This window comes from Quercus suber, unplaced genomic scaffold, assembly GCF_002906115.3.
Source record: "Quercus suber isolate HL8 unplaced genomic scaffold, Cork oak 2.0 scaffold_216, whole genome shotgun sequence".
NCBI lineage: Eukaryota > Viridiplantae > Streptophyta > Magnoliopsida > Fagales > Fagaceae > Quercus > Quercus suber.
The window spans coordinates 318,737-335,070 of record NW_027069674.1 but is presented as its reverse complement, the minus strand read 5'-3'; the positions used below and the strand labels follow the sequence as shown (position 1 = coordinate 335,070).

Sequence of the window (16,334 nt, the reverse complement as noted above, 5' to 3'; positions counted from 1 at the left end):
AGTGAAGGAAGATGCAAACACACGGACAACACATGATGTGTTATCGAAGAGGAAACCGAAGTCCCTAGCGTAAAACCTCTCCACCGCCCTCCAAGCAGTCAATAATCCACTAGAAAATGTAGTTGGGATACATGAACAGTAATAGACTCTCCAAGCCTAATCTACCCAGGTACTTAAGCCCTCCAAGTTTCCTGCTCCAACGAGGTTGCGCCGAACCTTTTTCTTTTCTAGCTTACCGGATTCCGCTACTAGACCATAGTATCAATTAATGTATATTGGTTCTTTCCAAACTGCTTCCTTTAGCACCAAATGAACCTTCTCACAGATGTGGGTGTGGTGAGATAAGGATTTGGTCAATGACCTCTCAAGGATGTGACAATGGAGAGGAAGAGAGTAGAGGAATTTGTAGAGTCTCTAAGGTAAAGATTGGGGATGAGGCAATCTTGTTTTTCTCAAGGGTTTCTCTCACAAAATTCTCTCTGAAAGCTCTCTCAATTTAGTGGGTATAAGGGTCTATATATAGTGGTGTGTGTTTGGAATATGAAGAGTCAGTTTTTGCCAAACAGGGTTGATTGGCGGCTTGACCTCGCAGCTTGTCCAAGTCGCGAGTTCAAATCGCGATGTAACGGCCTGGCCAGCCTGGAACTTTATTCCTATAGTGTGACAGCTGACACGACCCTTCAGCTCCCCTGTGTGCATCTCATGTGCTAGCATTTGACGGCTTGCCAGTCGTGAGTAAGCTGCGAGTCCTAGCCGCGAAACTCCGCCTTCTTGCACATACTTGAGCTTTTCTTCACATCTTCTCACACACTACCCTTACAATGGTCTCACCTAAATACAGGGTTACTAAGTGCTTAAATTACAAGCAAATTGACACGAAATAAAGCCAACAAGATGGTTGATAAATTTCAACCTTACACTTTCAAAGTTCAAACGATTAGCTCTTTCTCTATCTCTCAAATAGTTTCAGTCATTTCAGCCTAAGAAGTTTCATAACCACTTCCCCACTCATATTGTTGTTCAAGTGAAGTTTCAGAATTGTTTTTGTTGTCGTTCACTGGCAATCAACATCTAGTGAGAGGCTCAAAAATTCAATTATGTGAGAAAATAAAGAGACATTAAGCAACATAATGCACTAGACGTCACCAGTTAGCCTAGTCTAGTCATAGCTGGCTTGACTCATGAATCTCTCTTTCTCTTGACTGTTTCCTTTCTCTTTATTTCTTTTGGAATTTCAATTGTTAATATGGCTAAATTTTTGTTTAGGTTGGGTTCATTTTGAGTATATGATTGTAGTTGTTTGAACTAGGTTGTGATATTGTTTGAATTAGATTTGATTTGTGGTGTTGTTTGGGCTGAGTTTTAATTTTAATTTTGTGAAGGGGCTAGGCTTTTGGGAGCAAAGGGGGCCAAACTCTATTTTTTTTCTTGGGCCCAAGTTGAATATGGGTATATATATATATATACTTTTCTTTTTTTTGGGGGGGGGGCCTTGGCCCCTTACTACTGGTTCCGTTCTATTAGAAGGCCATGTCAGTACTGANTTAAAAAACTTTAAAATATATATATTTTTATTTTAAAATTATTAATTAAATTATTTATGACATCACCAATTGACCACTAAGATCCGCCCAAAAAATCGATAACCAATCCCTTTTTCAGTTCTTTCACCGTACTGATTTGTAAAACAACTTAGATCTAAGGGCATGTTTAGTTATATTTATACAATAATTTTCGTTATTTAAATAACACAACACATATTTCTACACTTAAACAACATTACTAAATGGACTCTAACTTATTGAGAGGGAGAGAGGGAGAGAGAGAGAGATATGGACTCTGTGGAGGACAGAAAGACTGAAAAAATAAAAAGTTTTTGATAGTAAATAAAGAGGGGAGTCGAGTGCTAGTTTACGAGGTGGATTAAAAAAAAAATTAAAGAAAGAGTAAACGTGTGTCTGGGAGTGGGAAAGTGGATTGTTAATAATAAGTTAGGTTTTTTTATTTAAATTTTCTTGAATAAATAAATAATTAAAGTTATATGATTATTTATATAAACTATAAGATGAAGCTTAAATGCTAAATAGTTTAGGACCAGTTTGGTTTGAAGAAAAAAAGAGTTGTTTTTTGTATTCATTTTGAAGGACCCATTATAAAAAATTGATTTGATGTACACAATTGTATTCCGTTTTTATTTTTAGTATTAAAAAAAAAAAAAAGTGTGTTTGAATACTGAAAATAAATATAACTTTTTTGGGTTTTTATTTTCTAAAAAATGAATATAGCAGCATTTTCATTAAAAAAAAAAAAAAAAACAATTATGTGGTACCATTAACACTTACGTGTCACGTCAAAAACACACACTCTCTCTCATTTTTATCTGTAATCTCTCTCAGATCTCAATATCTCTCTCCCTTACTATCTTCTGCCTCTTGCTCTCTCACTCTCTCTCTCAGAGTGGCGTGTGAAAGGGGAGATCAGTGAGGGTGGGTGGCAGTGATGGCTCCGCCGAGAAGCTCAGAGCTCTTTCTCTTTTACCTTTGCTCTCTATGTGTTGCGTGACTACTGTCTCGCTCTCTTTCTCGCTCTAGCAGATCGGCATGTTAAATGGGAGATCGACGAGGGTGGGTGGCGCTGGTGGCTCTGCCTATTCTGTTCTCAATCTCTTTTTCTCTCTCTAATCTGCTCCCACTCTCTCTCTCTAGCAGATCTACTTGTGAAAGGGGAGATCAACACGAGTGGCGATGGTGGTAGCTCCACCACGAAGCTCTGATGTCGGTATCAACCCATATTTGTCGATCAATGGATCTCACTCTTTCTTGAGCGAAATCCGATCGAACCCTTGTACGATGCTCATTGCTAGCTTTTCGCTTTGGGGTTTGTTTGTTCTAGCAAATTATTTGTGGGTTAGGGATTGTTAATGGGTTGGGGTTTGTTTTCCTTTTTGGATTTATTTGTGGGTTGGGGATTATTGAAATCATACCTATGGTGGTTTTAATTTGTTTCAAATATGGTTTAGGGATTGTTTGTGGGGTTGGGGATTGTTTTTGCTTTAGGGTTTGTTTGTGGGTTGGGATTGTTGAAATGGTATCTACGGATTTTTGATTGAGGTATTTGATGAGTTTGCTGACATTTGTCTAGGAGTGAGTTTGTTGAAATTTGGTTGTTCGTTTGTAGAAGACTAGAAGGTGATGTTTCTAGCGGGTGAGGTAACTGCCTTTATGACTGTTGGAGTTGGTAGAAAAAAAGTGAGGAAGACAATACAAAAATTAGAGCAAAAAATTGGTGCCAAACAAGAAAATGAGTTGGAAAATAAAAATCAGTACAAGATTTGTGTATAAAAAATGAGCACAGAAAATGAAAATAGAAAATGAATACTCACCTAATACAAAGGGGCGGAGCCACTTGACTCTTAGCCCCCGAATATTTTCAATTTTCACCTCAGAGTACTAAGAAAAAAAAAAGACATGGGCCTCCTAAAAATTAATAGGCGTAAATGCATTTTAGGTTCTTAGATTTTGACCCGTCTTTGTTTTAGTCTCTACTTTTCTTCTTTTTTTTTTTTATCGTTTTTAGTTCTAAATGAAAAAAAGATTCCATTTTAAGAACTACCATTATTTACTTAACGAAAATTACCAGATGAAATACACTATTAACACCCTAGCTCTAAATACTGCCGTGACAAATAAAATAATATTAAAAATGCCACATCATCTAATTTATTAAAAAAAAAATAATTTATCAATTTTAACCCAAAAAAGAAGAAGAAAAAAGAACAAAATTAAAATTAAGAAATACATAAATTTAGATCTGGTTTCTTCTTCAACAAGAAGACAATGAACACAAACCTAGATTTAGATATAAGAACACACAATTTTCTAGCAGTTTCTTGTCAACCAAACACAAAAAATTAAGCACAAACCCAAACTCCAACTCCAACAAATCAAATAAAGAAAGAGGTTTTTAAGCAGAAAAAATCTTCGTTTTCAAAAGACAAACTAACAACAGAAAAAAGAAAAGAAAAAAAAAAAAGAGTTGGTTTAGACAAAACATACATAAAGCTTCTGACTTTCAATTATTCCATGAAACCCAGATGGATTACTTCACAAAAATCCAAAACACATTGAAGAAGAACAAAATCCAAACCTATACACAACACATTCAAATCGTTAAAAGCTTAAAAAGGGTAAGCACAAATACTGCACTTGAAGACAATAGTGATGCAGAGACTTAACAAATTTAAAAATTTAAAACCTAGAAAATTTAACATTAGACCCACAAAAAAAAAAAAAAATATATATATATATATATATATATGTGTGTGTGTGTGTGTGTGTATAAAAAAATTAAACATGAACAAATATGAAAAACCCAGCACACACACCACCAAAGCATCAAACACAAAACTCAAACTCATATTTTCGGCACCTAAACACTAAATTCAAACCCAGGTTTTCAGCCCCCAAACACAAAACTCAAAACCCAAGTTTTCTTATACCTTATGAGAAACCAAACACAAACCTTAGATCCAAACCTTAGAGCCGAAACCAAACCACCTCTAACCTCAGATTCTAAACTATCAAACCCAAACGAAACCAACCTCAGATTTGACAACAAAACCACCTCCTCTTTTCACCGCCGCTGCGCTTTCTTCTTGCTCGCGTTTGCCTAGGGTGCGGATTTGAGAGGACGAGGTAGAGAAGGTTAATGACTTTCGGCCATGGCTGGGATCGGCTCGATGAGAGTGAGAGAGGAAAAGAGGATCGGGCTATGTGAGTGTTCGTGAGAATACAAACTAACTTGGAAAGAACTACTTGCAAGACAAGACTTTGCACCAAATTGATAGGCTCTGCCACTGCCTAAACTAATAAGACTTCAAAAGTACAAAATATTCAACTAAGAAAAATAAGGGAACAAGCAATGTAATCACAATATGTAGATATCTTAATTCAAGTTCATACAAATAAGAAAGATTCAAATCACACAAACTCCTAAGTTAAATTACAAAAACTAAACTTAGATAATTCATGTGAGGCAAATGCACTTACAAACATGAAGTTATCCTTCCATTGACTGGGTATGTAAATTAAGTTTATCAGATTTTTGTTGTCCTTTTTCTGATAATACCTTTAATCTTTATTTATAATAGACAAAACAGTTACTGTACTCCTCCTTATTTTTTGGTAACTTCCATTGCACTCTGACTTAGTGGATAACTGACTGTGATATTCTCTTGTTGTAACAAGTCTTGCAAGTTTTGCTTATTTGGGCAATGGTTTACGTTGATCAAGATTTGGGCCATGATTTACATTTATCAGGATCCAGCCTCAAGTCACCATTTAGTAGAAATATGACTCACATGCTGACACATGTGAACACTTTACAGAGACTTTTAGTTACATGTGACCACTTCCCATGATATTCTCTGTTATAATGGGCCTGGCAAGTTTGTATATTTAGGCCATGGTTGACAAAAATCCAGCCCCTCAAGTAACTGATTCACATGATCACACATGTGAAAAATATTTTATTTTTAGCCTAACACATGCCCCATGTGCGTGATGGGCCTAAGTTTAGGCCAATTGCGCATAAGTTAAAACAAAAGGGTGAAAGGAAAATAAAGTAGGGGCTTTTAAGTCAGATCAATTTGCAGAACTAGGTTATCCTTCCTATCTAACTATCTAACCCCATTCCTTCATCTTAGAACGCCTCCACCACTTTCACTCATCTGAACCCCCTTTTTTTTTTTTTTGGTCTCTCTACAAATTTCAATTTCTAGTTCTCCACTCAATCTGTTTTATCAAGATCAACTTGCAAACCCTTGATCTAAAAAGTCCTTCAAAACTCAGGTGGATGCTCGCGAAGGTTGTCCATGATTTTGAAATTATTCATCTCGATCGAAGCTTGAACAGTGTCATGACTGTGATTCCGCATGATGCCGGGAGCTGGTGCATACAAAATGAAGACATCTTCAATTTCATCGTTGATCCTAAGAAGACCACTTAGGTAGTTGAGAAATGAAGCTAGGAAACTCCACTCCATCCTGAACAGGGAGCTCTGGGTTTCATTCGAGTAGTTCGGGTAGCCACTGAAAAGCTTAAACTCTGCAAATTTAGAAAGAGCCTTGTTCTTGTTCAGCTAAGCCTTGTTCTTGTTCAGTTGGTATTAACTCTTGAGAAGCAGCAACTAAATCTTTCAAAATATGCACATCAAGATCACTGCCATGCTCCAGAGCATTTACTTTGGGAACAACTTCGAACCAGGTACACAGATCTGACCACCAATGTATTAGACTAATTTCAATTCTGAAATTATATCTGTACTTCCACCATATCATATACAAACCTTCCTTATTTTGAATTTTCTTCTATATATACATTCATTGCATTTTGAGCTATTATTTTAATTACTAATGCCCATTTTAGCCATTCATTTGGCTTTTGGAAACATGCGTACATTCACATATTCAAAATCTTTTATGTGAGTAAGCCAATTTGTTCATACTTGGCTTATATAATTTTAGAAATTTTCCGTTAATGGATCTTGTATGCTCATTACTACTAATATCCATTAACTTATAACCGTTTCCATCAAAGACCTCGCTGATTAAGAAAGGTCCATCCCAATTAGGAGACCATTTACCCAGATATGGATCTTTAACTCCTATAGGCAAAATAACTTTCCAAACTAAATCCCCAATGGCTAATGACTTTTCCTTAATCCTCTTGTTGTACATCTCAGATACTTTTTGTTTTTGTACAACAATAGAATTTAAAGCTGTCGTACGAGCTTCATCTATTTCATCAAGTTCTGCAAACATTGCATCTTGATAATCCAAATGAGTCAATTCATTTTGCCTTGTAATCCTCATTGATCTCACAGTAATCTCCATAGGTACAATTGCATCATCGCCAAAAACTAAAGAATATGGGGTAGTGTTTATGCTCGTTCTTTTTGAAGTTCTATATGCCCACAATACTTCAGACAACAAATCGTCCCAACTTGTAGGATTTCTAGCCACTATTTTCCTCAAATTATTCTTGATAATCTTATTAGTGGCCTCTGCTTGACCATTTGCCTGTGCATAATATGGTGTGGAATTCAAAATTCGAATACCATATTCTTGTGTGAAGGCCTTTACCCTGGTTCCATTAAAGATGGTTCCATTGTCCACTGTTATAGATTGAGGAATTCCAAACCTATGAACTATCTTTTCTTTTATAAATTGAATAACATCAAACTCACTCACTTCCTTATAAGGTTTTGCTTCAGCCCACTTTGTAAAGTAGTCTGTTGCAACGATTATGAAGCAGTTTTTCTTTCTTGAGATTAGTCTGATTTTTCCAATTAAATCCATTGCCCATCCTCTAAAGGGCCATGGTTTTATTATCACATGAAAATCTGAAGTAGGGATCCTAGGAATTGGACCATGTTTTTGGCATTCTACACAACCTTGTGCATATTTAATGCAATCTTTCAATACACTTGGCCAATAGTAACCATATCTGTGTATCAACCATTTCATTTTTATGCCTGATTGATGTGAACCACATATGCCTTCATGGACTTCTGCTCAGATTTGCTTTGATTCATCATCACTAATGCATTTCAATAGGATGCCATCAACTCCTTTTTTGAATAAAGTTTCATCTTGATCTCCCATTAAAACAAATTTTCTAACTTTAAGTTTTAAAGCATTATTTGTACAACCACTTGGGCTTTTTAAGTAATCAATGATTGGGTTTCTCCAATCATTAACTTGAGTATCAAGATGAAAAATTTGGGTCCCTAATTCCCTATCAATGACTGATGTGAGTATCCTTTTACTTAAAAATGGGGGACTTTGTGCAACTTGATTGGTCTCTTTATGTCCAGAAGCACTTTGTGCCATACGATTGGCGTCCTCATTCTTACTTCTAGGGACATGGTTTAACTTAGCATTGCTAAACTGTTCTAGCAGCTGTCTTGCAGCCACAAAGTATGGTGCAATGGATGAGCTGCAACATTTATAGTCACCAGTGAGTTGCCTAATTACCAATTGCGAATCACCATAAACTTCTACACTTTTTATTCCCATTTCCAATAATATCTCTAACCCAATGATCAAAGCCTCATACTCAATTTGATTGTTAGAATAATTTCCTTCTAACTTAAAGGACATTTGGGTTTTAATCCCCACTGGAGATTCTAAAATCACACCAACACCTGCCCCATATGTGGCACGTGAACCATCAAAATTTAATTTCCAAGGGGCTAAAGCTACAAACATGGTTTCATTTATATCCGTAACTTCATCGCATGGATGATCTGCCAAAAAATCAGCTAAGGCTTGACCTTTTATTGCTTTCTGTGGTACATAAACTAAATGAAATTCCACTAAAGCTAAACTCCATTTACCCATTCTACCACGCAAAATAGGTCTAGATAGCATATATTTCACCACATCAGTCTGTGCGATAATATAAGTTACATGAGAAAGCATATAATGTCTTAGCTTAGTAGCAGTAAAATACAAAACCAAACATAGTTTTTCTATCATTGAATAATTTAATTCTGCTTTATTTAATAATCTACTTAAATAAAAAACAGCCTGTTCAAGGCCCTTATCATTGTCCTGAGCCAGCAAACTTCCAATAGAATCTTGGGTTGTAGATATATATCACTTTAAAGGTTTCCCACTCCTTTGAGGAATTAACACTGGTGGTGTGGACAAATATCTTTTAATTGCATCAAAGGCCAACTGATGCTCTTCATTCCAAGTAAAATCTTCATGGTCTTTCAACCTTAATAAATTGGAAAACACTTTGGTTTTACTTGCAACATTAGAAATAAACCTTCTTAAAAAATTAACTTGGCCCAAGAACCTTTGTAATTCTTTTTTATTAGAAGGAGGTTTAGCCTGCATGATTGCGTTGGCCTTGTTTTGGTCTATCTCAATTCCTCTATTATGCACTAGAAAACCTAGAAAATTTCCTGCTTGCACCCCAAAGGCACATTTAAGAGGATTCATTTTTAATTGATGTTTCCTCATCCTCAAAAAGGCTTTCTCTAAGTTTTTTAGATGGGTATTAAAGTCTTGAGATTTAACCACCACATCATCTATATAAACTTCCATAAACTTTCGAATCATATCATGGAAAATTAAATTCATGGCTCGCTGATAAGTCGCACCAGCGTTTTTTAAGCCAAATGGCATTACTACCCATTCAAATGTTCCAATAGAACCTGGACATCTGAAGGCAGTTTTGTGGATATCCTCTTCTGCAATGAAGATTTGGTTATAACCTGAATGTCCATCCATAAAAGACAATAGTTTGTGTCCTGCCACTCCATCTACCAATACATCTGCAATTGGCATAGGGTATTCATCTTTGGGTGTTGTTGTATTTAAGTTCCTAAAATCTATGCATACACGTAGTTTGCCATTTTTCTTAAGAACTGGAACTATATTAGAAAGCCATTCTACATACCTGGCTGGCCTTATGAATCCTGCTTGCAATAGTCTTTCAATTTCTTGTTTCACTTTCAAAATAACCTCATTCGCCATCCTACGAGGAGGTTGTTGGTGTGGAATGTGCTCTTTCTTGATTGGAAGTCTATGTTCTACTAGTGTTCTATCCAAACCTGGTAATTCACTGTAATCCCATGCAAAGCAATCCTTAAACCTCTTCACAACAACCAGCACTTCATGGAATTGTTCTTGTGTAAGGTGACTACTAACATATGTCACTTTCTTTTCTTCTTCAGTTCCAAGATTCACTTCTATCAAAGGGTCTTGAATTTCTGCTTTCAAGTCATCCATTTGGATAGGAGCTTTACTTAGAGAATTTAAACCAATTTTAACTCGGTTTCCCATATCTCTTTCTTCTTCCAGTACACATTCTGCCAAGAACATACTTTGTTCTATTTTATTTTCAAGAGTGTAATTTACTACTCTGTCTTCAGCCAGTTTAATGGCCCTTAATTTCCTTGGAGTAAGTGAACTACTCATTACTAACAGGTTTCTCAACTATATTTAGCATTTGTGGCTCTACAATGTAGTTGTCAAACCATTCCTTGCCAATTTCTTGGTCAGTAAAATCTTCTCCAGCAGAACATGGTTGTTCTTTAGCCATTTCCACTCTTGTTGGCTTGCCATTGTAATCAAATCCTATCAGTTTCAAAATTCCAACATTTTTGTTATATAATTGAGCATCAATTGTATTATTACATGCTTCAAATGGCCTATTATCAGCCTTCACCATCTTAACAGAATTATCATCATTCCAAAACATTAGAGATTGATGTAGGGAGGAAGGTATCACCCAATTTGAATGTATCCATTCCCTTCCTAGCAAAGCATTATAAGCTGCCTTAGTATGAACAACAAAAAAGGCAACATTTGTAATCTTATTCCCTACTTTCAATTCTACTGGTATAATACCTTTAGTTTTAGTAGATTCGCCAGCAAAACCACTGACTAAAACATCTGACTGAATTAAATCTGCCTCTATTTTATTGATTTTTTTCAACATTCCCCAAGGCAAAATATTTACTGCAGCACCATTATCTACTAAAACTCTATTAATAGGTATTCCATCCATGTGAACTTTAATGAATAAAGGCTTTAAATGCAGTGACATTATTTTAGATGGTTTCTCAAAGATAATTTTACTTGGTAGAAATTCCAGCTCCGCCTCTGTTGCAAGTTCTAAATTCTCCATCTCTTCATCTGTTAATAGGATATGACATGCCCCCTGAGCATTTGAGCCTTTAGAACTATGCTCTTCATCTTCAATAATGTTCTGTTTTGCCATAAACTCTATTGGCAATGTGATCACATTACATTCCATATTACTGGAATTTTCCTTTTTTTGTTCCAATTCGAGTTCTTCCCCAAACTCATTGAATGCTTCCAAATCATCCCAGCCTTCAATATCTTCAAGGCCTTCCATCATATCAGCATCTCCAAGTTCCTCCAAAAACTTGTTTTCTTTTATCTCCTCAAATGGAATGATCGAATTGATTATACCTTTGCTTTTTTCTTCAGTTTCTATTTTAGCCAATTTCTCCTCTTGCCTCTCTTTTTCTTTTGATATTTCTTTTCCTTTTATTTCGTTTTTTGGCTTTTTTGCAATGTACACAGTGACTGTCTTATTCTCCATTCAATTAGACCCCAAATCACTTGTACATCTCTCTAATTTCTTGTGATCTTGTCGCACTAGTTCTTGGCTCTCTTTTTTAGGTAAATCCTGAACCATTTCACTTTGTGCGAGTTGCTTTGATTCAAACATTCTTTGCTGCATATTATTGTCACTTTTGGCTTTTTGCATACTCGTTTCATTTCCTATCAACCGAATAGAACCCGGTGACGTCTTCACATATTTAGGAGTTAATATGCCTCCTTTTTGCTGTATTTCAAATTTAATTCCTTTCGCCTTGTTAAGTAGTGCATCATTAGAATTTTCAAGAGTTTGTCTTGGCTCTTGAGAATTATACATTTGCTGTCTGAGCCAACGTCTCCTCTGTGTTCTTGTCATTTTTGGGAAATATGGATTATATCCATATTTAAAATGACGCTTTTGTGGTGGTTTAACACTGACAGATTCCATGGAGTACCATTTATTTGGCTCCCCTATTGGAGGTTTGAAGGTGCGAAGCTGTTTTGGCTTCTCTACTCTTGAAAACACTGATTCAACCTTTTTAGGTTCAACAATTGGCCCAAAACCAGTATCACTTTGAGGAGATTTTATCCCAACCGCCACTTTTCCAAAAACTCGCGCAATTATGCAACTACACCGCTCACATAAGCAATCATCTTCATCAGAATAAAAAACCTGATCATCTGAAAAAGAATTATGCTTTTGTAATGCTTCTTTATAAGTTGTAGGCCTTGGTTGTTCTACCATTTTAGCCTTTCCCTTATTTGTTTGGACATTCTTGCCCTAAAAAAAGTTTTCTTTACCATGCGAGCCATATTTATTTACTCGCATAGAAGATCCTTCATTGATTTTCAGTCTCTTCATCCCTTGGGTGAGGTGCAATGATTGTTGACCCTGCACATTAACACATTGATATACATTACATTTTGAGTTCTCATCATTTTTTAAGCAACTAATCAAAGATTCAAAATCAGCTGAAATCATATTTAAATCATGCAAAGGTGGAAAGGGATCAATATCTTTTTTCATTTGCTCTTTAGGATTTTCAAGAAATTTCAAGATTCCTCTTTCAATTTTATCTTGAATCACATTCCTAAAGGTTACACAATCTTTTGTTTGATGTGTAAATGTATTATGCCATTTACAATAATCCCTACCACGTATTTCTGCCTTGGCTGGTATTTTGTGTTTGCCTACCAACTTTATTAACTTGGCTTCTAACAACCAATCAAAGATTTCATTAGACTTCTCTATGTCAAATGAGTAATCTCTTATAGGTGCTGAAAGTTTGTATGCTGACTTTGCCTTAATGTTTTTCTTATCTAGTACATCACATACTTGGGGATTATAACCTATAAATTCTGCAATGTCTACTTCATAGTTAGGGTCATGAAAATAAGTCCCATATGTAGAATTATTTCTGTTTCTTTCTTCTTTAATGAGACTCTCATACCTAGAAGCCCTATCAGATAATTCATACAGATCAAAGAATGTCACCCCTTTAATTTTTTTTTTCTAAATTCAAAATCTAAACCATCTACAGCGAACTTGACATATTCTCTCTCTGGGAGAACAATTTGACAACGCACGCGGGCTCTTTTAAACTGCATAATGAACTGCTCATCTGGCCTTTGTCTTAATCTTGCCAAATCAGCAATTGACACTCTCAAATCTGTGTGAGAGAAATGTGTTTGGAACTTGTCCTCTAATTCAGCCCATGAATTTAGAGAATTAGGAGGTAAAGATGAATACCAAGCAAATGCTTGTCTAGTTTTGTGAATCTGGACATATGTTCCAATACAGTTTTGTCATCCTCTCCAGAAAATGTGGAAAATTCTGGGATTCTAAACCCTCTTGGATATGGTTCTCTATCAATCCATTCTGGATATGGCTTCCTATAAATTGGCCTATGTCTTCGAAATGCTGGACCATGTGTGTGTTCCAAGATTTCTAAGATTTGGTCCATTCTATTGTGGACTTCATCATTATGACCATTATAATTATGTGCCTCTACTTGATTTCGTTCTAAATTGTTTTGTTCGATTTCAAATCGATCATTATGATGATTATTTCTTTCCAAGGCCATTCTATTGTTTTCAGCCCTCTGCCTTCACTGTGCAAATCTAGGATTTGCTCTGTTTCTATTAGCATTATCCCTTCTTGGATATTGCTGAAATTGAGCCATTTCATGCCCAAGTTCATTCTCTTGACCATTGTCAAACCCATTATCCATAAATAATTCTGGGTTTCCACCATTCCTAGGGAAATCAATGTTATCTAAAGGGATTTCTACTCCTGGGTTATTATTATTCCTTTGAGGAACTCCATTGTGATGATTGTTTCTCATGCGATGGTTATTTCCTCGAAGAACATTTTCTGTTCTTATTGGAACATTCATAGTCACATGATCATTATTCTCATTTCTGTGAGAATTTTCAATATGAAGAACATTTTCTGTTCTTGGTGGGTTAATCAAATGAATGATATTTTCCATTCTTGGGGAATTCTCAGTAAAAGGGATGTTTACTGATCCTAAAGGAACTTCCATATTTTGGAAATTCTCAAATAAAGGATTACTATTCACTACTGAACCCATTCCACCAACAAAGTCATTATTTGCTCCCACGTTTGGCTGATTTAAGTGTCTATCTTTGCCATTTGCAGCAATGACTTGATGAACCATTTGTTGGTTTTCTTTAAGTAGTTTCATCTCATCATGTATGCAGTCAAAACGTGCAACTACATCATCTTTCATTTGATTAAATTGTCTCAGGATTACCTCTAAAAAATTTGGATTTAAATCTGAATGTAATCCATTATGTCCAGATTCACCATGCTCTATAATAGGCCGTGAAACTGGACTTGGTTTTGCAGAATTAGAAGAACCAGAATTATTCTCATTGCTATTATTCCTCATTTTTCTTGTAAGGACTGGCATGTACTCCCACTGTGGTCGCCAATTTGTTTGTGAGAATACAAACTAACTTGGAAAGAACTACTTGCAAGACAAGACTTTGCACCAAATTGATGGGCTCTGCCACTGCCTAAACTAATAGGACTTCAAAAGTACAAAATATTCAACTAAGAAAAATAAGAGAACAAGCAATGTAATCACAATATGTAGATATCTTAATTCAAATTCATACAAATAAGAAAGATTCAAATCACACAAACTCCTAAGTTAAATTACAAAAACTAAACTTAGATAATTCATGTGAGGCAAATGCACTTACAAACATGAAGTTATCCTTCCATTGACTGGGTATGTAAATCAAATTTGTCAGATTTTTGTTGTCCTTTTTCTGATAATACCTTTAATCTTTATTTATAGTAGACAAAACAGTTACTGCACTCCTCCTTATTTTTTGGTAACTTCCATTGCACTCTGACTTAGTGGATAACTGACTGTGATATTCTCTTGTTGTAACAGGTCTTGCAAGTTTTGCTTATTTGGGCTATGGTTTACGTTGATCAAGATTTGGGCCATGATTTACATTTATCAGGATCCAGCCTTAAGTCACCATTTAGTATAAATATGACTCACATGCTCACACATGTGAACACTTTACAAAGACTTTTAGTTACACGTGACCACTTCCCATGATATTCTCTGTTATAATGGGCCTGGCAAGTTTGTATATTTGGGCCATGGTTGACAAAAATCCAGCCCCTCAAGTAACTGATTCACATGATCACACATGTGAAAAATATTTTATTTTTAGCCTGACAGTGAGAGAGGAAAAGAGAGATTGAGAGAGGCTGGGATCAAGCTGAGGAAAAGAGAAAAAAATAAAGAAGCTGAGCAGTTAAAGAGAGGAGAAAGTGGGAAGGTTGCGTGGGTTTAATTTTAATTTTTTGGGTTTATGTGTCTTAATTTTGTGTTTATTTTCTAAAAAAAAAATGTGAAATAAAAGTTGTGTTTAAATTTGGGTTTGTGTTCTTCTTATTCTTATTCAAGATATATTTAGATCTTAATTCATATTTTTTTTTAAAAATTTTATTTTTAAATTTTTTTATTTAGTTATAATCGATAATTAGTGTTTTTTTTATTTTTTTATTTTTTTATTTTTTATAATTTGGATGCTGTTGTAGCATTTTTAATGCCAAATAAAAATTTTTAATATTATTTTAAAGTAATGCGACACACACAAAGTATTTTATAACATTTTTACAAAATGTTGATGTGGCCAACCTCTTATTGGTTTTCATCAAAGCTATCATTAATATCACATTTTCATTTATCAATAATCACTCCCCACATCAGCAATTTGTAAAATTTTTTGTAAAATAATTTATGTCTCTAGCATTATTTTTTATTTTATATGTCACGTCAGCATTTAGTGTGCCAACAGTTCACTCCGTCTGCCACATAAGATATTTTTGTTAAGTAAGTAACAGTATGGACTAAAATTGAATCATTTTTTCATTTATACGGCGTTTGGTACATGGTGTTTTAGGAAGCGAGACATCAGACAAGACAAAGAAAAAAACAAAAACAACTTCACACAACTTCATTTACCCCTTCTTTTTTCAAACTTGACAACTTCACACAACTTCATTTACCCCTTCTTTCAAACTTGACAACTTCACTGATCCCTTCTTTCAAACTTGGCAACTTCACACAACTTCATTTACCCCTTCTTTTTTCAAACTTGACAACTTCACACAACTTCATTTACCCCTTTTTTCAAACTTGACAACTTCACCTACCCCTTCTTTCAAACTTCCATTTCTCCTCTCAAACGTATCACTTTGCTTATTTCAAGAACTTGTAATGTGGCTCTAGGAGGTGCAACATCAGGCAAGACATGGAAGAAAAAAAGGTATTCTCCTTCACTAATACATCACCTACCCTTTCTTTCAGACCTCCATTTCTCCTTTCAAAGTTATCACTTCAGAAAGCTAAAGCCACCCACTTCTCTCCTCTTTTGTTTTAACTTTGAAGGCTTTTACAGATTCACACTCTCCTTCTCTCCGTCTCAAAGTATTTTTGTTGCAAAATAGAAAATTTCAAGAAGTTGATGCTGCCAAGGTTATTCATATTTACATAAAAAATAATCAAGAATCACATTTTAATGTTTAGTTCTTTACTGCTCTCTCTTTCCATTGAGCTCTTTTTTCCTTTTTTTTTTTTTTTTTTTTTTTTTTTTTTTTTTTTTTTTTTTTTTTTTTTTTTTTTTTTTTTTTTTTTTT

General features: G+C 35.1%; 2 protein-coding genes across 4 annotated transcripts in view; one reads left to right on the top strand and one right to left on the bottom strand.

The window, feature by feature from the left end:
- The window catches only part of LOC112025857 (disease resistance protein RPV1-like), a 102,091-nt gene that overhangs the window by 72,627 nt on the left and 13,130 nt on the right, over positions 1-16,334 (top strand). The window contains exon 10 of one of the 3 annotated variants that reach the window (XM_065779730.1): positions 14,572-15,020. The exons of the other annotated variants lie outside the window; for them this stretch is intronic. The gene's annotated coding sequence lies outside the window, so the exon portion shown is untranslated. Of the gene's footprint in view, positions 1-14,571; positions 15,021-16,334 lie in introns of those variants that run through there. 3 annotated transcript variants of the gene reach the window in all.
- Positions 5,839-7,357, bottom strand: LOC112039063 (uncharacterized). The gene is made up of 2 exons (XM_024071904.1): positions 6,583-7,357; positions 5,839-6,104 (listed from the first exon to the last, which is right to left on the bottom strand). The coding sequence occupies exons 1-2, from the start codon at positions 7,355-7,357 to the stop codon at positions 5,839-5,841; spliced, it is 1,041 nt and encodes a 346-aa protein (XP_023927672.1).